The following is a 25514-nucleotide window of genomic DNA, read 5'->3' as shown; positions in this document are numbered from 1 at the left end:
GCATCGGCATTTAAGGTCTGGTTGAGGCAGATTTGAGGCACCCAGGCTGGAGAAGGTGATGGTCACGTCCCACCTGAAGCCTCAGGTGCTCAGGGGTCGGTGGCCACCTGCGCGTCTGCCCCACAGAAGCTGCGGGGGACACAGGTCCCGTGTTTGCCGGCCGTGTGGGACGTGTCCGCGCCGTGCCGTAGTTGTCACCAATACTCTTCAATCAAAAACATGTCCAGTCTTATTTTTAGAAATGGCTTTTGATGCTTGTTCATGAAAATAACCTGTTGTCTTTGTGCTGGTCCATATACTGCGACCTCTTAAAGCCATTCTTGCTCTAAAGTTGGTGAAATGTATTGATGGCTCTAGCCATGACATTTGAGTTGAATATTAAACTCTTCAGAGCACCTCAGGTTTTCCCATTTAAAATAGTTTTGTATGACCATTTAATCTACAGGTAGAGCTTCCTTGACTCAGCACCCAAAACTAACAGGCAAGAGAAAAGAGCTGAATTAATAGCAGCACAGGGGGTTTCCTCTGCTAGTGCTTTCCAGGTTACCTGGAGACGTATAGGATAAAGCTGTCCTTCAGTCTGCTCTGTTCATGCCTGGGTATTTAAATGTGTCTAATGATGTCATCTTAAGACTTGGTAGTTTTTCTTCTTTTAAAGAAACAACATTTTAGGAATATGAGAGGTATGTGAGCTTTGTTGGTTTAACACCCAGAAAGAATGTCTTTCTCAGCCAAATGTTAAATGTTGTTAAGATTTAGTTGTTAATCGTTGTGGTTAAATTAAAATTTTGTTAGTCTGGAATTAAATATGTCTGCTATTAAATATGAAATTATGTACGTATATTGTAGTCAAACAATAGTAACCCTGAGTGTAAATCGAAAGTAGGACAGAAGCACAAATCATTATATAAAACAGTCCTTTAATCACTTAATTTTATCCACACATGCTTTGAAGTTATTTACATACATGAAGCTACTCATTTTGAGTGCAGATCATATATACTGGAAGTAAGTGTGCGTGTTAATACTTGGATTGACTTAATAAATATCTGCATGGTGTTTAGATTTTCATTCTCCATTTTGTAGCCTTTGAACACCTTGTTCCTGCATCTTTTTGTGGCAAAAGAGGAATACGCAGCTGGATGTCTCCAGGAAATCGTTAGGTGAGCTCATCGGTGACTTCTGTAGCGAGGCACGTGCACTCTGCACCCACCATTCGGTCAGACTGTGGGATTTCAAAATACCTGAAGGTGATCACTGAATCAAAATCAAATATGTCTGTAAACCGTCCTGGGAGGTAATAAAAGATAACTTTGTGTTAATCGAACGCGCACTGTGGGCTTTGACACCAAGCTGTGGCGGTCCTGAGCGTGCTTCCCAAGCCGCAAAGGTTTACCTGCCTCCTTGCTGTCGTTGTCCACAGAAATGAAACCGGACTTGCAAGGCAGGTTGATTTTTCCTTCTCCTAAATTTCCACTTGTAAAACGGAAAGTGCACGAATGAGCAGGAAGCTTAAAAAGCTGTAGATGTTTCTGGAATACGCTTGTTCCCGGGGAATCTACTGATAGTTTGTTAGCTACAGATTATATGGCAGGGCTGCAAACTAGAGTACGAAGCGCAGAGTGTAGTGCCGTGTTAGCTCAGCGCTCAGACGTAACCACGGCCCGGGTGTTTGGTGCGGCTCGGTCTGCTAATGTAACAGGGAGCTGCGCGGTGCTGCTGAACGTGCAGTTCCTCTGCCACGCCAAGCCGGCCCATCCAGGTGCCCGATCAGGATCTGCCCGCAGGGATCTGGCGTCTGTAGCTTTTTCCCCACTGGGGAACTGGTATGAATGGCGCATGTTTGAAATCGAAGGGTTGGGAAACTAAGAGACAAGTAAGGTAGAAAACAATTAAAATGCCCAGATGAATTTCATATGATCTTTTGTGTCATAAATGAAATGTTTTAATTGTTGAGCCATGTGGACTCGTGGAGGAAGAGCAGCGAGACTAGAGGAAACAATTACATAGACAAAGACTAGCTGCTATACATGATTGATGTATGTAATAATGAAAGACTGAATACAGCGATGTTGTTTGTCCAGGACAGCTTTTGTCACAGTACCAGAACTGCAGTTTATACTTCTCTTCGTACCAGCTGATGAGAATTTAGGTAAGAATTTAGTACTATTTTATTCTCAAAATAATGAGAAGGATTTCAAGTCTCACTGACATGCACTGTGTTAGTGGGCTTTTGTTGTATGTGTGGGTTTGGGTTTGCTTTGTTTTAAATTTTGAGAACAGTTATTTTCTAAAGCTGCAGAAAATACAATCTGAAAGTATCGTTTAATGTGCGTACCTTGTGCAAGAGGTTTACGTGGTTACATGTTACCTGAATAAGGGCTTTTGTCAGACAAATGTCACCTTTCCTTCGGTGTAAGAGTCCTGACAAAGATTCTCCAGTGTCAGATCACAGAATCCCAGAGTGTCAGAGTTGGAAGGGTCTGGAAAGCTCACCCAGTGCAATCCCCCCATGGAGCAGGAACACCCAGATGAGGTTACACAGGAAGGTGTCCAGGGGGTTGGAATGTCTGCACAGAAGGAGACTCCACAACCCCCCTGGGCAGCCTGGGCCAGGCTCTGACACCCTCACCCCCAACAAGTTGCTTCTCAAATTTAAGTGGAACCTCCTGTGTTCCAGTTTGCACCCATTGCCCCTTGTCCTGCCACTGGTTGTCACCAGAAGAGCCTGGCTCCATCCTCCTGACACTGCCCCTTTATATATCTGTAAACATTAATGAGGTATTAATATGCTATTAATTGCAAGACAAGTATTTCTGTAGGGATTGGATCCTACCAGTTGCTGATTGCTTTGAAGCTTGTGTGGGATGCTGGATTAATTAACAAATTAATCCAGTAACAATTCTTTCACATGTTTATAGTACTGTCATTTCAGCTTTGTTGCTTAACTTCAGAGATGTAAAGCATTATGCCATCTGTGGTTTAATTTCTTTTCCTCAGTTTTGGTGATAATTTAGAAGTTTACGTAATGAAGTTCCTGCTCCTAACAGGTTTTTGTTGTTCACAGAGCCAAACGTCAGGAATGTCTTTGAAAAGATGCCGACTGCTCCGGGTTCAGTGGTGGATAAGAGCTTCACCTTGCTCGTGTGCCCCAGACACCGGTGCCACCCGCGGCTCCACATCCGCACGGCACGGTAATGCAGTTTCTCTCTTCTACACCAAGGGCTGTCCCTGAAGGATTTTACCGTTTGGTTTGCAGCGTTGGTATCTTAGTTGAACTGCTATCATTTTCCTGGATAACCTGGTTAGATAGTTCTGTGACTATGCTGTCTTTATTCTACTGCATCACAAGATCAGTTGTATTTTTTGTAAAACTACATTGCTATCTGGAAAGAATACTTTTGTTTAAAATGTTGATTCTGCGAATCTGCTGGCCGAGTTGTTCCGCTGTGTGTTTTAGTGAATAATGTATGTAGTTTGCAGATCTCCTGGAGCATATTCCAGCTTATTTTTAATTTTCTTATGTCTTATTCCGACCTGTTGAGCAAAGTCGGAATGGGAAGGGCTGTTAATTAAAACAATTGAATAAGAGCAGGGGATCCCTAGTCCCAGTAGTCCTTTGGACACGGAAAGTCATCCTCTTTGGTACAGCTTTGTCTGCATAAGCATGTCGTCCGTTCGTTCTGTGTGCTGGGAACAGGCTCCTCAGTGCTGCTCGGAAAGCTCAAGGAAATAACAGGCTCACACCTTTTCAATCATGTTGTGTGTTTCAGTGGGTGCCATTTGGAGCAAAGACTCTGTGCTCACACATGTGCCTTTAACACAGATGTGCTCTTGTTTAGGGACTCAAGTCGTAAATGGCATTTAAAAAGTCAGACTCTGAATTATTGTTAATTCCGTGTCTGCTCGGTGGGAAGAGTGCACGCAAGGTGGTGTTTTATGAAGTAATTTTATTTGGTTCTGATTTGTTCTGGAGTTGCTTTTGTTTATTCTAAGTGCAGTGCTATATAATTGCGATGCGGTTGTGTAGCAGGGTTGTGATTCAGTTAGCATTTCTGGTCCTTGCAGTGGGATCTGACGTCCCTGGGACGCTGTACCGTGGGACACGGGTGTGCGCGGGTCCGTATCCCCCGGGCTAGCGGACGGCGGTGCCACGCGGGGCATGTCTGCCTGGAAAATGCATGCGCATGGGGGTTAATTCATACCGACATCTGGGGCTGGGTTGTGACAGCATCCTGGCTCCTGGAGAGATGTCTTACATGTTTAATTTTACCAAACAGGCCCGACACAAATCTGCAGATTGTGCTCTTTATCCTATAGTTTTAGTCAATGTTTGCAATATCCTACAGCTGGACTTCTGAGCATGTCAAGAAAAAAGACTGAGCCAGACCTTGACCGTTTGCACCCCTCTGCTATAGGGCTGGATATTTCAATATGTTACAGAATTGTTTGCATATTAGCTTGACTTACAATTTTTAGACTGTTGTGTATATTTCCTTTGAGTTGCCTACTAACTATCAGTATGTGAATGAACCTTAATACTGTGAAGTTATCATTTGGAGAAATCTATTTCTGAGGTTTTAAAGTGTTACCATACGTCTTGATTTCCAACTATTCTGTTTGTTCTTTATTTAATATTAATCATATTCTTTCTTTTGATGGCCACTGGGTGCTATCAATAGAAATATTTCTGAGGTGACTGCGAATGTCATACAGACCATACCAAGACTTCACGTAAGAGGTATCGTCTTGCTTGGGATTTCTGTGGTTTCTTATGAAGAATAATGTTGTGTTTTGTTTTGTGAGTGTTCGGGTTTTCTTTGTTTTTTGAAGACTGTGGTGCTGGTGGAAGGCGTTAAAAGCAGAAGAAGATCAGAAGTAGCTGTGTTGTGCGGTTCGTGGCGTGCGGGAGGCGGCTGGGCTGGCGTGGAGCCCTGCTGGGCCAGGCCAGGCTCTACGCCCCCAGCCAACACCATTTGCCGTCTGCCCCGCAACGTGCGGCCTCGTGCCGTCGTGTTTTACAGGCAGAGTGCTGTCAGCGACCCTTGGGTTTGGAGATGGGTGTAATATATATATAATATATATCCCACTCAAAACACAGGTTTCAATAAGAGTACAGTCTTATTCCTTTACCCCTACATTAGTTTGCCTTGTTCGAGGTTTCATAACACGTTATCAGATTTGCTGCCCTAATTAGTTGTGTTGAAGTAGCCAGGTTCTGATGATAGAAAACCTTACTGTGATTTTTGCCTCGCGATACTGACCGTAGAGAAGAGAAGACTGCTCTTTTGGTTTGAGATATCATGTGAATTGCTATAGATTTTTGCAGGGCTTCATTGTTCCTGGAACTCCATTTTAGTTTCATCTTTTGAATTAATTCTACAGATGAGTAATTGATGGTATATTTTCTGTACATTTTCCTTTTGGAAAATCGTACCTACAGAAGGTGCCATTCATTCTGGTGTGCAGGAGCAGCAAAAACCACCTAGATACCCCTGAAATTGTCCTTCAGTCTCCTGCACTGAGACACCGTCCGTCAGCACTGAGGGACTCAGACCCTGCTTCACAGAACTAGAAATGGAATGTTTTGGCCTGGTTGTGTTAAGTTTAAGGCTGCTTCTAGATCCAGAAACCCGTAAAGAATAGAAATCAGTATCGTGAGGGTTGTTGTTGGTGGTGGTTTGTGTTTTTTTGTTTTTCTGAATTGTTGCATATGCAAAACTAAGATTTCCCAATTATAGGTACAAGTATTTTGATAAGGCACATACAGACTTGAGCAATAGGGGCCTGAAGCCAAACACAAGCTTTCCTGCAACTGAGGGGAGTAATAATCACTGCTGATAATTATCTTCAGAACCCTGTTTCTATAATACGCAACATTTTTGAAGAAGAGAGAACTATTGCAACTATTACAGATCATTTTTCTGTTGACATGTAACGTTAGGGAGACAGAGAGGGCTGTCCCCGCGGTGTGGAGTGACGGGTACACAGCGCGAGGTCGGGGCACACGGGAGGACCGGCCCCGCACCGCCCCGGCCCCGCACCGCCCCGGCCCCGCACCGCCCCGGCCCCGCACCGCCCCGGCCCCGCACCGCGCCGGCCCCGCACCGCCCCGGCCGGTAGCGCCGCGGAGCCGCCAGGGGGCAGCAGAGCCCCGCGGCGGGCGGCAAGGCCGTTGCTCTCGTGATTTGTCCCTTATGCCGTGGGGCTCCTCTGTCTCCTTGTGGGTGGTCACAGGGGAGCGGGTTCCGTGGCACAAGGAGTTCTTAACCGTGGGCTACTCAGAGTCGTTCCCTCTGACAGCCCCGCTCAGCCCTGCTTTTCTTACCACTGCTTTTAGTTGCAGAATTGTTGGTTGGACCGCCTACATTTTTCAGACAGATAGATCAAAAGGCAGTGTCGTTTCAAGCAGTTCCATGTTAGAGCTGGTTTGCCGTTGGCCTTCGTGCCTCAGCTGTGACACTGTTAAATTCTTCAGTCTATTGGTAAAGCGGTGAAGCTTCTTGTTAAGGCTTATATTGATCCTGCTGGAGAATTAACTTTTATTTTAAGTGGTTCAATGGGGGATAGTTTGTGTCTGTTTAAGTAAACCCCTGTGCAATATGCAGCCCATGCCAGTGTCCTGCAGCCTGGCTGCGCTGAGCTCCAGCAGCACATAAACCCCAGTGCAGTGTGTGGCAGTGTGACACAGCCTGGCTGCGCTGAGCTCGGTAGCACGTAAACCCCAGTGCAGTGTGTGGCAGTGTGACACAGCCTGGCTGCGCTGAGCTCGGTAGCACGTAAACCCCAGTGCAGTGTGTGGCAGTGTCCCGCGGGCTGGCTGCGCTGAGCTCCAGCGGCAGGTAAACCCCAGTGCAGTGTGTGGCAGTGTCCCGCGGGCTGGCTGCGCTGAGCTCCAGCGGCAGGTAAACCCCAGTGCAGTGTGTGGCAGTGTCCCGCGGGCTGGCTGCGCTGAGCTCCAGCGGCAGGTAACCCCAGTGTCCCGCGGGCTGGCTGCGCTGAGCTCCAGCGGCAGGTAACCCCAGTGTCCCGCGGGCTGGCTGCGCTGAGCTCCAGCGGCAGGTAAACCCCAGTGCAGCAGGTAACCCCAGTGTCCCGCGGGCTGGCTGCGCTGAGCTCCAGCGGCAGGTAACCCCAGTGTCCCGCGGGCTGGCTGCGCTGAGCTCCAGCGGCAGGTAACCCCAGTGTCCTGCGGGCTGGCTGTGCTGAGCTCCAGCGGCAGGTAACCCCAGTGTCCCGCGGGCTGGCTGCGCTGAGCTCCAGCGGCAGGTAACCCCAGTGTCCCGCGGGCTGGCTGTGCTGAGCTCCAGCGGCAGGTAACCCCAGTGTCCCGCGGGCTGGCTGCGCTGAGCTCCAGCGGCAGGTAAACCCCAGTGCAGCAGGTAACCCCAGTGTCCCGCGGGCTGGCTGCGCTGAGCTCCAGCGGCAGGTAACCCCAGTGTCCCGCGGGCTGGCTGCGCGGAGCTCCAGCGGCAGGTAACCCCAGTGTCCCGCGGGCTGGCTGCGCTGAGCTCCAGCGGCAGGTAACCCCAGTGTCCCGCGGGCTGGCTGCGCTGAGCTCCAGCGGCAGGTAACCCCAGTGTCCCGCGGGCTGGCTGCGCTGAGCTCCAGCAGCAGGTAACCCCAGTGTCCCGCGGGCTGGCTGCGCGGAGCTCGGCAGCGCGGGGCAGCGAGGCCCGGAGCGGCGGTTCCAGCCCTGCAGAAAGCCTTTGGGAGGCACAGGGGGAGAATAATTGCACTTTGGCCTTTGTATCTTTTTCACTAGCGGCGCATTAACTTGACTTCACACAGGCGTAATGGCTCTGTGTGTGCCCGGTGACTCCTGCACCGCTGTGTGTAATGACAGCCATCTAGCCGATACTCAGCACTGTTTCTCCCATACAGAAAGGCACTCTTTTCTTTTTTTTTTTTTAAAGAACCGATTTTCTAAATTGCACCGGTGTAGCTTTTCGAGATCTCTGCCAACTCTAACCAGCTGATGGTTTGAGTCACTGAAAGTAATTATTGTAAATGCGGCCTAAAGGCCAGGTGCACCCTGCCCGGGGTGCTGCGGGCAGGGCTGTCAGCGGGGCTGAGCACCTCCGCGGGGCTCAGCACCTCCATGCGGCTCCCGGGCCCCAGGGGGCTGTGCTGCCTGCTGGACGTGGTTCTGTCTGCACCGGGGACGTGTCCAACCTGAAGCTGCACGTTTGTGGGTGGAGGCTTTGGATGGGGTATTTGCAACGTTTGTCCATGTGCTAACAGAGTAGAACAGAAGTGATCAACAGCTATTAATAGCGGATCTTTAGGATATGACCCGATCTGTTTTTTTTGTAGGTTGGAAGATTATGATGATCTCATACAAATCTGGACCCCGATAGAAACCCGTAGTAAATATTTCCTTGCTAGTCTCATCCAATGTCAAGATGCAGAACATCAGACCGTTGTGTGTGAGGTCAGTGTGCTGTAAGCTCCGGGTTCGTGTGGTCTCAGTGTTAGTGGTGTCCCATGTGAGTAACCGCTCACGCTGCAGCTCCACGGATAAGAACCAGGCTCAGTTTTGGACGCGCTGGCGGTGCCACCTGCCGCGGTGTGCGCCGTGCCTTTTTGGGGACTGCTGTCTCCTGCTGAGCAAACGAAGCAGCAATTCCTAGTAACTGTGTGGATTCTTTTTGAGTAACTGGAAGCGACTTGAGGAAACCACGTTGCCATTTTGGATATTTGCATCACAGATGACCAGTTTTCACTCCTGGTGAAATTTAATACTGCCTGTGAAAACTAACAGCCAGTAACACTTTCACAGTTAAAAACGCTATAGATGTTTTCTATCTTTTGGCTCAGGCAGTCAGACTTTTGCTGAATTGAAGACAGAAAACCAGGAATTTAAAGGAAAAAGAAGTGGCAACAGTTATCCTGCTGAAAATTCCTGTTAATATTTTCATGCGTTAGTAATTCTGCATGGTACAATTCTGCTTCATAAGCTGATAGGCAACATAACCTACTTAATTCCAGAAGTCTGCTTTCTGTAGCAAATGATTTTATGAAACCTTAACATGTAATCACTACCATTGGAAGCCAAATGGGAAACAATAAAGCATTAGTGTAATAGCACATTACAAATGGCTGTCTTTATAAATAATACATTTCAATTGTACACTTTATAGCTCAATGTGATACCAGCAAAAGGTGCTTCAGGCCCTCACAGTTTATACTTGCCGCTGCTGCTGCAGATTGGAAAGACACCTCCATGCGAACCAAGATAGGAGCCAATTTTCCCTGCAGAGAGTGAAGCTGGCAGCCTCTTTTTGCACATATGGTAGATGGATTGGTTAATCAGCCTCTGCTGAGCCTTGGGCCTAAAATTACACAGCGGCCAGACAACTGCCGCGCCCCAGCTTTTGTCCGTTACGCAAACAAGGCAAACAAGCAATCACTTGTTGTTCGAGGGGAGAAAAATCAAACTTTGTATTTTTGTCTGTTTATGGGCGTGCTGGTGGCCTGATAAAACAGCTACCCAAATCCAGCCACGGAGATTTCGTTGTGTTTAAAGAGGAGGTTTTCATTATTTGTATTAAGGAGAGAACCTATTGTCATTATGTGTGCTCCACTAGAAAGTTGCATATAGTGCTGGAAACTGTAGAGCTGCCTTCTTCTAGACTCATCTCGGCTCAAACCAGAACAGCCGCAGCGTGGCAGCGCGTGTTTTCCGCGTGTTTTCCGTCCGTAGTCACCGACCACAGCAAAGTGCCGTTTCAGCATCGCAGCGATCTGGTCGTTTTCACACTTGCCAGGACTTGTTGTTGTTGTTGAACACTGGGTCTTAGGGGTTTTTTAACTTGAAAATAATTAGCACTTATAATTGCTGCAAATAATATATGCCATATACAGTGTTAGATACTGTTTATATAGGATATAATTGCATTCTTGAATTTAATCTTTTTCATAGGAAAATAAAACATGCTTTTTGGTTTGAGCACAACTTCATCTACAAAGCTGTGTCCAGCAATGATTCAGCTGGTGTGGCTAGCTAAACCCAGATTTTACCGTAGCTGCACTCTAAGTTAAAGAAAAAATATACCTTTTTGAGAGATATAGTCAAAAGGTATGGTTTTTATTTACTGTAAGAAATATTTTATTGGAACAATATGTCATTAGTTGTTTCATATATATAATCCTAATGCTCTCAGAGGTTATAATTACTTTGTTAGCTATAACATCTAATGTACAAGTCCTAATACACACAAGGGAAAAAAGCATCTTTTGCTGCAATAGTTCCTTTATGTTTTTCTGTTTTGCACAGCCAGAGACGGAACACTAACCATTACATTCCAGCGACTGTATGTTCAGGTTTTGTCCTGACCTAAAATCACGTGCTCAAGCGTTACACACGTGTGGCATTGCTTTTCTGTTCCAGGATGGTGGCACTGCAGTGGGATTCATGAGCCTGTGCTCTCGAGTGAACGTTTCCCTGTTTCAAGAGTGCTTTGACCTGGGCCCTTTTCACGGCCTCTGCAAACCGCATCCCGACGTTCTCAAGATGCCGCAAGAGCCGAGCATTCAGGAAGGTACTTGTGTTCTCAAATGCTGGATACGTTCAAGATGTATTTATTTCTAGCCTCTGATAGGTTTTGCAAAAGCTTGGAAGAGGATATAGGTTTACTAGCAAGAAAACAAAACAAGGTATCTGTTTTGGAGCTGGTTGTCTGGTGCTTTTTAATTCAGGACACGAATTCTGCCTCGGCAGTGGTTGCTGTTTGTGGGAGCTGGTCTGTGCCAGGCTCGGGATAAACCTCGGTTTCAAGTTTCAGAAAGATAAAGCATCAGGTGTATTTTATATCAATTAGCTACAGTTGTACTATTAATTGAAGACTTAATTTTGAAATTTGGTTCTAAAGTCTGATAGCTAAGCAGCTGATTAACTGTGCCTGCTATGCTGTCCCATTGACTTGTGCCATTTCCTTGTGGTCCAGCTTCTGCTCTCCTTGCTCACTGTTTGCAGTCCTCTGGGTTACAAGAATCTGGAAGATAAGAACTGTCTCTTTATTTTCATATTGGGCACGATACACCACCACATTTAGCAGCTGCCTTACTGCAGATGATAAACACCGTTAACATGAATGGCACCTGTTTGTAGAACAGAAGTGTCATGTAAATCATCTACAGTTGTCACCTTTATTTTTCAGTGTCAAAGGGCATTTTGTGCAAAAGGGCAACATTTTGCTATCTGCTAATTATCAGTAATAGAATGAAAGGAAACACCATTAGGTGGCTGTGTATCTGTGTCTAAACACAGAGCAGCAGGCGGAAAGGCAGCCAGGGAGCTGCAGAGCAGCCGCCAGCTGCGGCCTCAGAGCCGCGTCCGTGGAGCAGCGAAGGGAAGGGAAAACCAGCCTTGGAGCTGCTCCCGTGGACTCGTCCTCCTCGTGAAGAAGAGACGAAGGGAGCTGTCTCCTCCTGCATCGTCTGTGCTCCTGGAGCTTCAGGAGGATGGTTTAAAACAGGTGACAGACACGCAGAAACACAAATGAGGCTGATGGAGGAGGAAAGATCGCTCAGGATAGTCTGTTCTGGAAACGAGCTGGGACGCAGGCCCGGGCGGCGGCTCCAGGGCCCCTGTTTGGCAGGGGCTTGGACATGGTGACCTCCAGCGGTCCCTTCAACCGCAGCCGTTTGTGACTGTCCCCTGGTTCTGGTGACGGCCGCGGCGGTGGCGGCGGCTGGCCCTGGGGCTGCGGCAGAGCCGGTGGCACTGTGTTGGTGGGGCTTCAGCAGGACAGCTTTCACACTTCTTTCTTGACGTTTGGGAAATCCATGAGACTTTCTAAATGTTCATGCTAAGTAGCATAAACAACCGTTCTGTCCAGTTTGTTATATAACTGTGGTCAATCTACATCTGAGTGCTTTTCAGAAATTCATTAAGCACCTTGATTGGTGGTCCCATGTGTTCATCTCGTTTTTCCTTTCCATTTAAAAGCTAGGTTACTTTCGAGGGTTGATACTGATCTAGTTTGCAATGCCGTGTGTCTCCTTGAAGTAAGATTTTTAGTAGTAGTAGTATCCTTGTATTCAGAAGGTAAGGGGCAGCTTTGGGGAGCAAGCGTTATTTGCAGGCTGTTCAGATAGCCGAGCGCAGGGCGCTGACGGTCGCAGATACGCGCCCGGGAAGGAGCTTGAGTATCGCACGTGAAGAGCCTGGCTGGTGCTGTTCTTACGGAGAGACAGTAGAAACTGAGCAGAAATTAGAGTAGCTCAGTAATATTAATTCTGTTATCACTGAAGAATAATTAAATCTATTGTTGTAGCTTTGCATATTTTAGAAGTGCTGGTTGTCCTGAAACATCATAACTTGTTGTTTATACCTGCCTGGTATGGCCAAAAAGGGAGAAAAATGAAACTAAAGGCTGTGGTGGTTGAATTTCAGAGAAAGGAAAAAAAAGGAAAAGAAAAAATCCCAAATATATACTATTATTAGTCTAATTTCTAATACCAATTCAGTAAGGCATTAGCTGGTCGCAGTTACAGAAGTCTGCTGTGGTTTATTGAGAAGATATGCACCGTGTAACAGCTGGTTACACATTAGACCTGTGACTGTGACCAGAAAGTCCGTATTTCTCAGCAAGCTGGAAGGAATAGCCCTTTCCCGCTGGGTGGTTTGGGTTTCGTTGGTGAAGGTGTGTCTCAAAACTCACTTCCATGTTCATTCGTTCAGACTTGGGGAAAAGCAGCGATGCTGCGTTTGGTTGGTTGGGGTTTTTCTGTTAAGAAAGGAAAGAAAAAAGCCGGCTATTTTAATAAGTGTACTGCAAAATAACCTGGACCAACTCATAAGCCAGATTCCCATCCTCTCTGACTTTTTCATTTTATTAAAAACGTCATTTGAGAAGGAAATTCTCTTTTTTGGTAAATGTAGAGCCCATGTAAGAGTTGCATCCTGGCAGTCCATTGTTGAGCCTTTCCAATACAAGGGCTAACCTATGTTGTTGGAACACATCACGGTGTCGGTCGCATATAGTTTGTATTTGACTCTCTTGCCTACCGTGTGCGTGACTATAGGAGCGCTGTTCTAAGAACTGCCGTGTTGCTGCAGGCTGCGGCCCTGGACAGGCGCTGCACGCTGCCGCTGGCTGCGGGAGCAGCGAGGGTGCTGGGCGCCGCGCATCGACGGGGCTGTGGACGTTCTGGCAGTGCATTAGAGCGCTGCCAACTTAAAATGCGGGCTGTGTTCCTGCCTGCAATGATTTTACATTCCCATGCTAAAAAACACACAAAGCACACAACCAACCAAACAAAAAACACCACAAAAGACCAAAACCATGTTAAGGGTATTTTTTCAGGCTCTTTAGCTTGTAAGCAGAGACCACAGGTTGATATTATTTTTCCTTTCAAAATGTAATACTGAATAATAATGAAAGAGTGTAAAAAATGTCTATTTAACACAATATTGATATGCCACTTAGGTTTTGGGGTAATTACAGTAATTTGGTTGTTGCTCTGTGGTGTCACGAATTAGCAGCTAGAAAACGTTGTGGTGTGGTGGGAGTGATTGAAGGGCTTTTCATGTGAACTGGCTTTTGATCCGCTGGCTGCTGCCTCTGTCACAGCCCAGCAGCCGCTCAATTGCTTGAATTTGCTTTGCGTTCGTGTTCCTTCCTTCCTTCAGTGCCGCAATATTCCTGTTCTCGCCAGTTGCTGGTGTGCAGCGTGTGTGTAAACAGCGGTGCAGCTCCATTTGACGGGAGCGGAGGTGGAGCCATTGAGGGGCTTCGTTGTAGTAGAAAGTCAGAAACAACACATCAATATTTACATGACAACAAGAGGCTTGTATTAATTAACTTGTGACACCTGCAGGGCTGTTTATAATGAGAAATGTAGCTGGGTTAATCAGGACGACATTTGATCATTTCTGAGAAGTCTCACATCTGCGATACCCCCGGAGAACCGTGATTTGTAACCCCTGTGTTTCTGCTTGCCCTGCGCATTGTGTCTGCATTCTTTTCTGCTACCAGAGACACAATTTTCAGATAAGAGTTTTGAAAATACCGTTGGCTAAATTACTTTAAACCTTTGAGGTGTTTTGGTTTTAATGCAAGCTCCGTGCTGTGTGAGGCAGTGCTGTGTTGGTGAGTGTAGCTGAGGTGGGCTCCCCCAGGGAGGGTTCGGAGCGGGGGGCGCAGGGTTGTGTTGTGCTGGGTTTTCTGAAGGCTTTTTCCTCCTGGAGCTCAGGAGCTTCGACTCACTTGTGTTACTGGAGTTACTGACCCGCTGTGTCCCCTGCAGCAGCCATACCCACACTTGAGCAGTTTATTAGCTGAAACCTGTTTGCAGGCTTTATCTTTAAATATAAAAGCAAGCGGTGAACCTATGCGTAAAACTAGGGAGGTGACGATTTAAGGAATGACGGAACTATGGAAGGCGTTCAGGGGCTAAAGATACAGCTGCCCTTTGCTTTTGGTTATTTGGAGTAATACACAGGATTCACTAATACTGCGATGTTTCTTTCCAAAGTTGATGATTAAAATAATGGTGGTCCACAAGGTTAACTTGAAAAGCGACTTTTCTGCTGCGTTATCAGCTGCTGTCTGGCTCTGAATACCCTCATCTCCATTGGCTTTAAAGACTCGCCCGCGCCGGCGCGGCTCTCTGGTGGCACGGCAGCGGCAAGGCGGCACTGTGGCACCAGCGGAGCGGCACCGGCGGAGCGGCAGCGGCACCGACGGGGCAGCAGCGCCCATGGCCGCAGCCCAGCCTGGCGCGCTCAATGTCGTTGCTGTGACTCTGAGGGTTCAGCTTGCGATTTTGAGCCTGACGCATCTATTTTCTTTGTTACTCAGATGGAGACAAAAGCAATCAAGCAAGTCAAGAAACAGAGCGTGCTTCATCACAAACCTGTGCGCATACGGGCGGTCAGGAGGCAGCTGTGCAGGTAATCCCACTGTACACAGCACTGCTGATAACTTTGAAAGCTCATTTGAAGCAAAACTTGCCTGTGTTGCTGAGCTAAAAGCCTGGTGCTGATGGAAAGCTACCCAAGCTGAAAAGCGGCAACAGAGCTTGGGTTTAGCCTGTAATTTGTAGAAGGTAAAGGGCACATGTTCTGTCTGTTCTTTACTCGATGTGATAAAGGAGTTTTGCTATGAGGTGTGTTGGTGCAGCATCAGTCAGCAGGGGATCTATCCTGAGATACTCAAAAGGGCTACATCTGTCTCTGGTCTCTCAGTGCTGCATCAAAGCTGCCGTGGTTTTCTTCCCATTATTATTCGTTTCCATTTCCACAGTATTCTGTGCATTGATCCCATTTTCTTTAACATAGCGTGTTTTTAATTTTCATATATTTTCAATATGCATCTAGAAACACAATTTTTTATATAGAAACATTTCTGAAAGAGAAATATTTTATCACCTCACAAGGGGATTCTAATGGTAACTATTAGTTTGTGAATATGTTGCTTTTCAGGAAGAATGTATGTATTTTTAAAGGCCGCTTTTATCTAGTGTTTCAGAAACAGGTAGATATTACATTAAAAGTACTTCCTTGAGCTTCTGTATTTGTCAAAACGTGACAAGTAAAACGTACCTCCCTGTGTGTCTGCTTGGAGTGCTAAGAGATAGGAACGATGCAGGACCTTTAATTAAGACATGGAAATGTTTTCTGGAGTGTTGTAAGTGACCACTCGTGTGTTGTTACTGCAGCGAGACGGAGCCGCCGGCGTTTCCCGTGCTGTGCCGCTGGTGGGTGGTGGCAGCGGCGCAGGTTCCGGAGCCGCGGCGCCGCCTCCCCTGCATCCGGCGTGCGGAGCAGCGTCCAACGCGTTCTGCATCCACACGTTCTGTATCGATGAGAAGCATGAAACCAGGTGAGTGTGGGTGAATAGCTACTGCTGTCCTGATCGTAAGAACAACTTTCAATCTTATCTTTTAGGACAAATCTGAACGTGGCAGCACCTGCTGAAGTTCGGTTGGATTTCTTCTGACCTCTTTTTTTTAATTTCTCGTTTGCCTCCACTAATACCTTACTGAAATTTTCCACCTGCAGCTTCCCATCTTCGGTAGGACTGCGTGGACAAAAAGTTAAGAGTTCGGTTTTCTATGATAGTGTCCACTACAGTGTGGGGAAGACACAGGGTTCTTATCTTAAACCACTGCTGCTGAGCTTGAACTCGGGACCTTGTCCTGCAGGAGCTGCTGCGGACCCCGCGCGCGTGGACCCAGAAACAGCCCTGCTCAAGCGCAGCAGTGATCCCATCTGAGCCCTCGAGGAATGTGTGTTACCCCACTACATTTGCTCATGTTTCCATCTCTTAAGTCTGGAGCTGTCATGTGGCTTGTTAGTGCATTGGAAGTGAAATGCAGAGGAACTAAATTGCTGCTTTATCTGCAGATACTTGATACCTTTTAAAGCCCCCTGAAAAATCTCCTACATCTGTTGTTGCATTCCTCGCTGCCCAGAAGGCGCTGGATACCAGAAAATGGAGCACTACATTGCACTGATGCCTTCCTTTCCCTCCTTTAGCTATCCTATTGACTGGTCATAATTCAGTATTGTATAGGTGAATATATATAATAGCCCAATCCAGATCTGTATTCAGAGCTATTTTTTTCAGGTTTCATTCAATCATAGGTATTTTAATTAGAAATTCTCTTTTCATTCAGTAATAATATTGGTGAAATAATTAAAGGGAACTTAATTACAGGTCTGGAGGGAGGAGAGGTCTTATCAGTATTTTGAAGAAATTCAGTACACATATGTATTACCTAAAAAGACATTTTATAGCATTTGAGCATAACTCTTTGGGTCTAGAGCTCTTTGATATCCTTACACACAGGAGAAACAGGATGAACCTTTTAGATTTCTCATATCTTTTAAAACTCGAATGTCACATTTCCCTGTCACCATGGAAAACAGAGTGGAATTGCTCTGAACCAGGAGGTGAGAAGTGGAAAGGAGGGAAGTGCTCAAAAACAATCTCAGAGTATTGATGTTCCTGTTAGTCTGACAGATACGCTGGGCAGGTTTACCAAGAGCTTAGTGACGGAACTCTTGGCACTGGATGAAAGCATCATGGGCTGTAGCACCAGCTGCTGGTGCCCTCGCTCCGGTTCGCTGTGTGCCGGCGCTTCTCCAGCGGTCCGTGAGTGCTTCTGAAAACGGTGACGTCAAGAACACGAGGAATGTTTTGTTTCCTTTCAGTGAAGAGCACAATGGCTTGATGTTATATGAGACATTAGGGTTTGTTCTTATTGATAATGATGCTTTAAACACCTGATGTGCAGCATGCAACATCTGCAGCTGATCCATGATGAACTAGCGGGACTGTCTGATTAGCGCTGTGAATCAGTGTTGCACTTATGGGGTGTAAATATCAAAATGTATAGGATGTCTGGTAGGCACTTTATTTAACGCTGTTTACTCTTGGTTGCAGATCACTGGATTTTTTGGATCATGTTTTCAAGCTTTTTCCGGTATGTCTAATCAAAGTTTTAAAGTGTGTGTGTACGTGTGGGGATGGAGTGTTTGGATACAGCGGCGGTAGGTCAGTGGCTCCCAGGGGTCTGTGTGGCCCGTGACCTGGGCTGAGTTGCCCCAGCAGGAACTCCTGGGCTGCTTTTGCACTTTGTGCTGTGTGCGTAAGTCCTTGGTTTATGTTCCACGGGGACTCTTCTGAGATGCAGATTTAGAAAGCCAATGTTTCAAACTCCCTTAAAATCACGTATGGATCCAGACTATATACCTAAATTAAAAATAAAATCATGGAAAATATGTTGAAAGAGGTGGAGTTAAAGCCTAGAAAGCAGCAGTATTAAGGAAATCCCTAGTATTTACCTATAGGCTAAACAGTGGCACTGAAGGTCTATGTTCATGGCAAGCTAACGTGCCAAGTTCCGGGCACGCTGGCTGTCAGTGCGCACACAAAGCTGCGTTCATCGCGGCCGCCGTGCACGCGGGGCACGTCGGTCTGTGCGGACACACCGGCTGGCTCTTCGGGACTTTAGCATGTGCTGTTCTAGCTGGTGGTCTCACTTGGCTGCAGAGGTGCAGAGGATCCATACATTGTCCTAAAATTTCACTTCAGAAGAGTAGTAAGGTAGAAAAAATGACCTTTTAAGGGAAAAATGTTAGCCCTGAAGATGTAGGCATAGAGATAATGTTTCTGCTGGACAATGGGACTAGGTGATCGTTGTAGGGCCCTTCCAACTAAAATATTCTATTCTACTGAAGAAAAAAAGATGTGGTGCAGGGTGGAGGAGGGTGGAAGAAAAGACCATTAAGGAATATCAGGGTATTAAATAGGAAATCTTTACCATGGGAACTAAAATACCATTTCTGTGAGCCAGCAGCTCCTTTGTGCTGCCCAGGCATCCGTAGAGCAACACTTGGAGCGAACATACATTGTAAGATCTGCCTTCGGTTTGTTTCCTTTCTGTCCCCTCTAGTCAGAAGCTTTTGTGTAAAGCTTAGATTGAGATCACTAAGAGCCTTTATTGTCTGCAAATCTGTTTCAGGACAAAGACTTCTGTGTCATCCTTGTGCCACATAATGTACCGGAGTTCCACCTGATCCAGAGTTTTGTTCGAGTTGTCCCTTTCTGTACCTCCCAATGTGACCATGAGCTGTACGTGTTCCACCGCGCGGGACTGCTCAAGTGAGTCATGCGCCTCGTGGCGGCCACCGATGTACTCAGAGCTGGTTTATGGCGTACGTAATGCCCGCGTCATCCAGCCTGGCAGCAGACTGGTGTGCCTTTGCTGCCTCAGACCACGCCGCTGTTCTGCACGGCACGGCACAGCGCCTTGCAAGATCGGTGGCGTGGGTCCCATCCAGCGCGGCTGGCTAGCGCGGGGTGCGCCTGGCGCAGCGGGAGCGGCGCTGAGTCACCGAGTCCTGGGCAGCATTGCTGCAGCTGTCCTGCTCCCCGCGCTGGAGCGGACCCGAAGCCTGCTCAGATGTGTGTCCACACAGCACTGTACTAGGCGGTGTAGAAATAGCCTGATATTTTCAATGAGGTAAAGGAGTTAGTGACATGATTTTTAACGAAACAAAAAAATGATACAATTAAAAATGTAAAAGCAAGCACCTTCTGACTGCCAGCATTTATATATAGTTTCCTTTAAGTTAAAACAAAGTGCAATGAGCCGATTCGTGTAAAACTCGTATGTACAGTACTACCTTAATGAGATGATGACTGGGATGGACCAGTGGCACCCTGAAGTTAGCCTGCTGTGGAGCAGGGCGGCACGGAACCCTGGCCGCGGGCACGCTGTGCGACATCGGTGCTGGAAAGTTCTGGAAACACGGTCTAGCTCTCTTTAGAGAAATGCAGCATTGCATTTCTGGAATGTGCAGAACACAGCAGTAACCTCATTGTTGAGTATCTAGTTGATACCATTTCTCTCTTCCTTTTTTGTGTTGAATCTGTTATTCTGTACCTTTCAATTTCTGCGAAACTTTGAACACTCTGTAGTCTGAAATACTGGTGAACCAGGACACAAGCCCTCTCTTGCGATGACTTCTGTTAGCTGGTATGACTTTTCCAGTGCTTTGTTTGTGTGACGGGCCTGTACTGGCCCAAACACCAAGCTTAAACGCTGGCACAGCTGGAGATTTTTTCTGTCTTGATGTAGCTAAATGCTGCCTGGTTTCAGATAAATACTTGTGCTTTAACTGCGTACTCTATCACCTTTGGTGGTGCACAAGTAGCTCACGCAGGACCTGGCTCTGGGATGGTGCCGTGGGATGGAGCTGGGCTCGTGCGCTGTGTGAGGATCCAGCTGGATGCGAGGAGCGGCTGCAGTCATTCCTGCTCATCGCGGCCGCAGCTGTTAGCCGTTGGCCGGTGCCGCTGCTACCGACACATCCTCTTGCGATTTGGGTCCAAATTAAACTTGTTATCAAGGTTTTTAAAAAACCCCTTACAATTCTGATTAAACTGTGCGTATTCCAAATGACACCAGGCCTTCCATGAAAAGAGAATAATTAGTGGCATTTTCCAAACTCCCTGCAGCTATGCAGGAAAATAAGGAAAGATAGCCTTTCATTGAGGTTGAGGATCAGAAAAGCTACGGAAAAAACAGATGAAGCTTTTGGAAAGCTTCTGAAGGATGGAAAAACTCAGTGCACAGCAGCAGATGCTCGCTTAGATATAAAACCAAAATATGAAAAAGTAAAAGATCGATATATTGCACTTGCACCGAGGGCTTTCGAAAGGCATGAGAGTGAAAAGGAAGTCACAGAAAATGGACTAAAAGAAAAGCAGGGGTAAGGAGATGAGGATATGAAGACATGAAAGGACAAAATCAGAAGAGGCCCAGGCACAAAATGAGATACTGATTAGTAAAGGTTGTAAAAGGAATGAGAAAAAGTGTTAAGTACACAAAAAGCAGGAGTGCAGCAAATGGAAGTGCAGGTCTGCTACTTAACAGGGAGCGAGAAAAAATAAGAGATGACAAGGCATAGCCTGAAATGCTTAATGGATACTTTCTCTCCATTTTCACTAAAAAGCATAATAATAATAGTGTCCTGGTCTCTGAGCAGTCAAAGGGATTGGGCATCTCAAATGAGTTAATTCACTACTGGAAGAGAAACGAGCACAGACCTTGGGTTGTCCTGCTGCTGTTCACGCTCACGCCAGACCTGCTGGGTTTGTTTATTTGAAAGGTTTTGGTGTGGTGCACGTTGTTTTCTTCACAGCGGCCACGCAGCCCGCCGCCGGCAGGTTGACCGCGCCGATCCTGCTCGCCGGGGCCCGGCCGCGGGGCCGGCTGGCTGCGCGAGCGGCCAGTGAAGGGGCGCGCTGAGCTGGCGCCCACTTGTTCAGATTCCTTCGTAGTTTTGTAATCAAACGTGCGCTCTTGAGCACTCAGATCATCGCGTTGAAAGGGATCAATGAGGTTGAGCTGTGAAATTTCCCATAACGGATCAGCTCTCTGCTGGCTCTTCTTTACGTGGACATTAGGTGATGTCTGTGGTTAGAGCCGCTTGTTGCTTTGTGTGCCTGGGCTGCAGGTGCACAAGGGCTGGCTGTTCAGTGGCAGTTAAAGCAGCAGTCTCGAGGTGCTCTAAGTATGTGGATATTCACACAGTAAGTTAATATCTGCGTTTGGAACAATAGTCATATAGCAACCCATTTCATCTTGTAAAAGACGTGGTTGGTGCATGTGGAAGGCGTGTTGTCTTAAGCGTGGGAATTGTAGTCTTTAATTTGTCACAGAGTGAACTTTCACACTCTCCCTCTCTTTTTCTTCTTTACAGGTCGTTTAATGTAAGAAGGGCAACAACCGATGACGTACTTGGTGTCAAAATGCTCGTTAAAACCCTTAGCTTGAATGAAAACATATTGAATGACTTAGAGAGATTTAATCTGTTTCGCAGGGATCCGGTGAGTATTTGTTGCAAATACACTTCTAAGAGGATGGATAGATACAGGGCAATACAAGCAGCACTGATCACGTTACTCTCGGCTAGCATGCTGTGTGTATATAGGTACTCAAGCCAGCACCAGCAGTTGGTACAGGCTGTGTTCAGCCTGACCGTGGCTAAACCAGCTGCCTCTCCGGAGGGGCCAGACACAGGCTGGGTGCATTTTTGGTCACTCCCGGCCCGCTTTGCGTTGATGGCTTTTCTTGGGCACGTGCCTGGCTGTGTGATGAACACGTACTCGTGTTTCCTCGCGTGGTGGGGCCTCCTCCTTCCCATGCCGTGGCCAGACGTGTGCCTGCCACACAGTGGGGAGCATCGCCTTGCTGCTGTGTGAAGGAAAGTGCTGCACAGACAAAACAGCAAGCACTATCCTTCCCAATCATACAGCTGCAGCCAAGTCCATACAACCATTGATGAAGAATATATATTTTAATGAATATCCTTTACTAAGACCAGAAGTGAACCCAGGGCTGACGCAGTGGCTGTGTCTGTAGCACTCCTCTAGCAGCTACATCCTGGCTGAGCTGAGGGCTGCTCAAGGGTGCAGCCATGTCCCTTGGTTAGACACTACACCTCGAGTTCAGGAAGGGTGGTTAAAGTGGGACAGTGTGTAGAATGTGCACTGGGAGGAACGTATTTGAACTCTATGCGGTGAAATACACCGTTACAACTCAAAGGAAGATTAGTAATGAAATAGGAAGTGTGCTATGTGTTGCTTTTGCCTTGCAGGATGGGACCCCAGTGCAGGCTTTCGTAGCAGAAGTTTTGGATCAAATAGTTGGTGTTTCTGTTATTAGAGATGAAATGGTAAGTTCTGTTTCTGCGTTGTGTGAAAACTGTACCACTCGACCCCCAACACTAAAGGCTGAGTTTCATGCTGGCCGCTGTACACGTACCTGGCAGAAAGCACCTGTATTTTGCCCCCTCCTTTCCAAAGTCAGTGAGCAGTTTTGCCGTGGATGCTGCAGAGCAGTCTGTTTGCTTTGTGGGAGGACACTCTAGACTTCTCTGTCTTGAACCTGGCACAACAGTTTGGGTTTGTATTTGTTTGTTTCTCCCCCCTGCTCCATGAATGTCTGTTAACCTGTACCAGATACTGTTGTGAAAGGGGCAAGTGTACATTCCCTGTAAATAAAGGTGTGCGAGCTGCAGGAATACATTTTGAGACAATAGAAAGATTTTGAAGAACAATCTGTTGAGCCAGTGTGCTTTAACAGAGAGTAACTCCCTAAGGCACTCCATTTCAGTGCTCGGATTTACTTCCTTAATTGATAGAAAGCACTTGCTAAAAGATTGTTAATGTAGCTGTTTCATCACTGCTGAATTCCAAATTCTTACTTTCCAGGATACTGAGTATGTTCGATCACATTACAACATCGAAGATTTTATTAATTTCAATTTCTACCAGCAAGAAGAACATGGACATCTTTGCCACTTCGTCTTAAATCCTATATTTCATCATTATACAAAGCACTTTCTAAAGGAGATTCTTCGCTTGGCCCACAAATCTTCTCTTTACTATCCTATTTATCCACAGTATGTGGAAGGCGAGGTAAGAAGAAAGTTAGTTGTATTTTTAATACGCAATATTGTCATCTTTGCTCACTTTATTTTTCTCTTTGCTTCTGTGAATGACTGTAAACAGGACAATATTAAGAACACAGGTGGTTTATAAGAACTCCTGAGAAGTGATTTCGGTGCTCTGGACTGTTCCATCAGTGGGACCTGGGCACCTCACTCTCATTGAAAACGTGATTTATGTTTCTGCAAGTGCCGCAGGAGGAACCATAAGAACCTAATGCTGTGTGAGAAAACCCATTTCTGTGAATAACGTAATTTGTGGAAGCAAGAGATTATTTGAAAAACGCAGCATCTAAAGCTGCTATCTGGCCCAGGCTAACGGTGGTGGCTCCTGGCGGGCCGGGGGAGGTTAAGCACGGTGCCGGGTTAAGGAGCTGCCCCGCGCAGCCTGCGCCCTGGCAGCGGCTCCGCACGGCCGGGTAGCGGAGCAACCAAGGGAACTTGTCCCCAGCGACTCGGGTGGCTCTGAAATCGCCGCCCTTTAAACAGAGGGGTTTTCACAGGTCGGGCACAGCTACATTTCCCCATTTCCAGACGCATGTTTTTCCTGCCTCTCCAGTGAGCGCTTTTGCAGAGTTCTATTAAGTGTTCTCTTGAGGAACCCATGTCCTTGTGTGGCATTAGCTTCTCAGATTCTTAAGAGGCACTTACAAAAATGCAGTTTAATGGCAGTGGATGCAAAAGTGAAATGTTCCTGATAATTCCAGTTTGGTCTAATTCCAGCTTGTCATTGCTTTCTAATAAGTGGTGAATGTGATATTTTACTCAGTTCTCAACGTAGTAGCGTCAAGTTCCCTCAATGTTTGTAGATGGAGCGGTACTTCAGTGTAATTTAGTTTGCGTTAATGTTCATTCTCTATTTCCTGTAATTATCTTTTTTTAACTTTTATGTTGTAAATTATGACAGAGCCGGTCATGCAGTAATAAATGGAATACTGCTATTTGTAATGAGCCGTGCTATTCTCATTAGGGTTTGTGTTCACTTCAGGTTTATGCCAGTTTATTAACATTTATCACTCGGATGAAATTGACATTTTAGTCGGTATAGAATTTCTATATAAATTCATAGCCGTTCTCTGCCAAACAAGCAAAGGTTAGCAGCAAGCAGATAACATAGCTTAATGAGGTCAAATCAAGCTGATTCATGATCACTATGGAGAAAAATATCCTCCTGGGGAAAATACTTGTGCTGAAAAATCCCATAAACCAAACCACTTGTTTATCTGTCATTCCCACAGAGATAGTAATGTAATTACTCTCATAATTATCTTCATTAGTGTCAGGAATTATCTGCAATTCATTCCTCTGCTCTGAGTATGTTTGTTTATTTGCCGATTTCTCTCTCAGATTTAGCCAGCAGAGCTAAGAGTTTGGTATCTGCGAAGCCATGCAGCAGACATCTGTGATGTGCCGTCCTGACATTCTCTCTGCTGAAATATAGATCGCTGTCTTTCAGTTTCAGAGTCCCCGGGCCCATTCCCTGACATCTGCCCTTCATTACATGGTTCCCGTGCGGCCGAGACGACAGATTGTCTATCCGCTGGCAGAGCTTGGCATCGGCGCCCCGTCGGAGCAGGTCTCCGGGGCTCAGGTGGGTACCGGGGCGGCGGGGGCGCCGTGCCAGCGCGGCGGCTTGGCAGATGGGCGGCATCGCCGTCCCGTGCTCATCGGCTGCTCCTTAATTACATCCACCGTCGCGTCCGTGCCCGCGCGGTCCCAGCGCTGCTCCTGGGCTCGGGTTTCAAGCGCTACAAACAGCAGTCGCCAAACCAGAACGTTTTCGTACTAAATGCTTGCGTTTTAGCGGTGGGTTTTGATGACGTCGCTTTCAAATTGCCAATGCATTGTAGATGCTCCGACCTGCTGTGTAGCCCTTCTTCCTGGTGAGTTCATTGAGGCTCAAGCTCTGCAGGTGGCAAAAGCAATGCTTCAGACTGTTGCTGTAGAAATGACTTAAGTCAATTTGATTTTTCAGTCCTCCGTCAGGTTTCTTCCATGCACAAGATACCCTCAAAGAACACTTCAAAATATCAGAAATGATTTAACAGCAAAGGAAAAAAATTCTCTCTTAAAACTTCCTTTATTTAATAACTTACACCTTATTTTGTCTTACATTTTTAAATAACTAAAATTTGATGTGAAGGTGGCTCCTCAGAGAAGTAACTAGTGAAGCTGAAATATTGGGAAAAACACCATTAGTGATAGATACTCTCAGTAGGTAGCTGTAATTTCCTAAAGAAACATAATTAGGGAGCTTTATGTCTGTCTACTAACTTCCAGTTGGCTGAGATGAGCTCCCATATAATATTTTTAGTGCTGTGCTTTTCAGTTAGTCAGTGATTTTTGGCATCCAAAACTCTTAATTAGGCAGCAGTTGGCAAAGCGAGACACAGACCGTGCTGAGCCCGCTGGTCGGGATTCTGCTCCGAGCAGCCTTCCCTGGCTGTGCAGCCCTGCCTGGCGCTGGGGAACAACCCACCGGTGCTGTTCTTTAAACTGCTTCCCATCCTGTCTCTAACATGGACTGTTGCTGTCGTGC

General features: G+C 46.7%; 1 protein-coding gene across 1 annotated transcript in view; it reads left to right on the top strand.

Annotated features, from left to right (window-relative positions):
- CFAP61 (cilia and flagella associated protein 61) overlaps positions 1-25514 on the top strand; it is a gene marked incomplete at both ends in the record, with an annotated part of 78673 nt that overhangs the window by 229 nt on the left and 52930 nt on the right. Inside the window, 13 exons of the mRNA XM_080341521.1 lie at positions 1087-1163; positions 2085-2152; positions 3068-3194; positions 8317-8434; positions 10394-10544; positions 14811-14902; positions 15670-15833; positions 17400-17439; positions 18481-18620; positions 21227-21353; positions 22124-22201; positions 22740-22946; positions 24432-24566. Coding sequence (XP_080197647.1) covers positions 1087-1163; positions 2085-2152; positions 3068-3194; positions 8317-8434; positions 10394-10544; positions 14811-14902; positions 15670-15833; positions 17400-17439; positions 18481-18620; positions 21227-21353; positions 22124-22201; positions 22740-22946; positions 24432-24566 — 1524 coding nt within the window. The remainder of the gene's footprint in view (positions 1-1086; positions 1164-2084; positions 2153-3067; positions 3195-8316; positions 8435-10393; positions 10545-14810; positions 14903-15669; positions 15834-17399; positions 17440-18480; positions 18621-21226; positions 21354-22123; positions 22202-22739; positions 22947-24431; positions 24567-25514) is intronic.

Source organism: Nesoenas mayeri (assembly GCF_963082525.1).
Source record: "Nesoenas mayeri genome assembly, chromosome: 3".
Taxonomy (NCBI): Eukaryota; Metazoa; Chordata; class Aves; order Columbiformes; family Columbidae; genus Nesoenas; species Nesoenas mayeri.
This window is presented reverse-complemented; position numbering and strand designations above follow the sequence as displayed.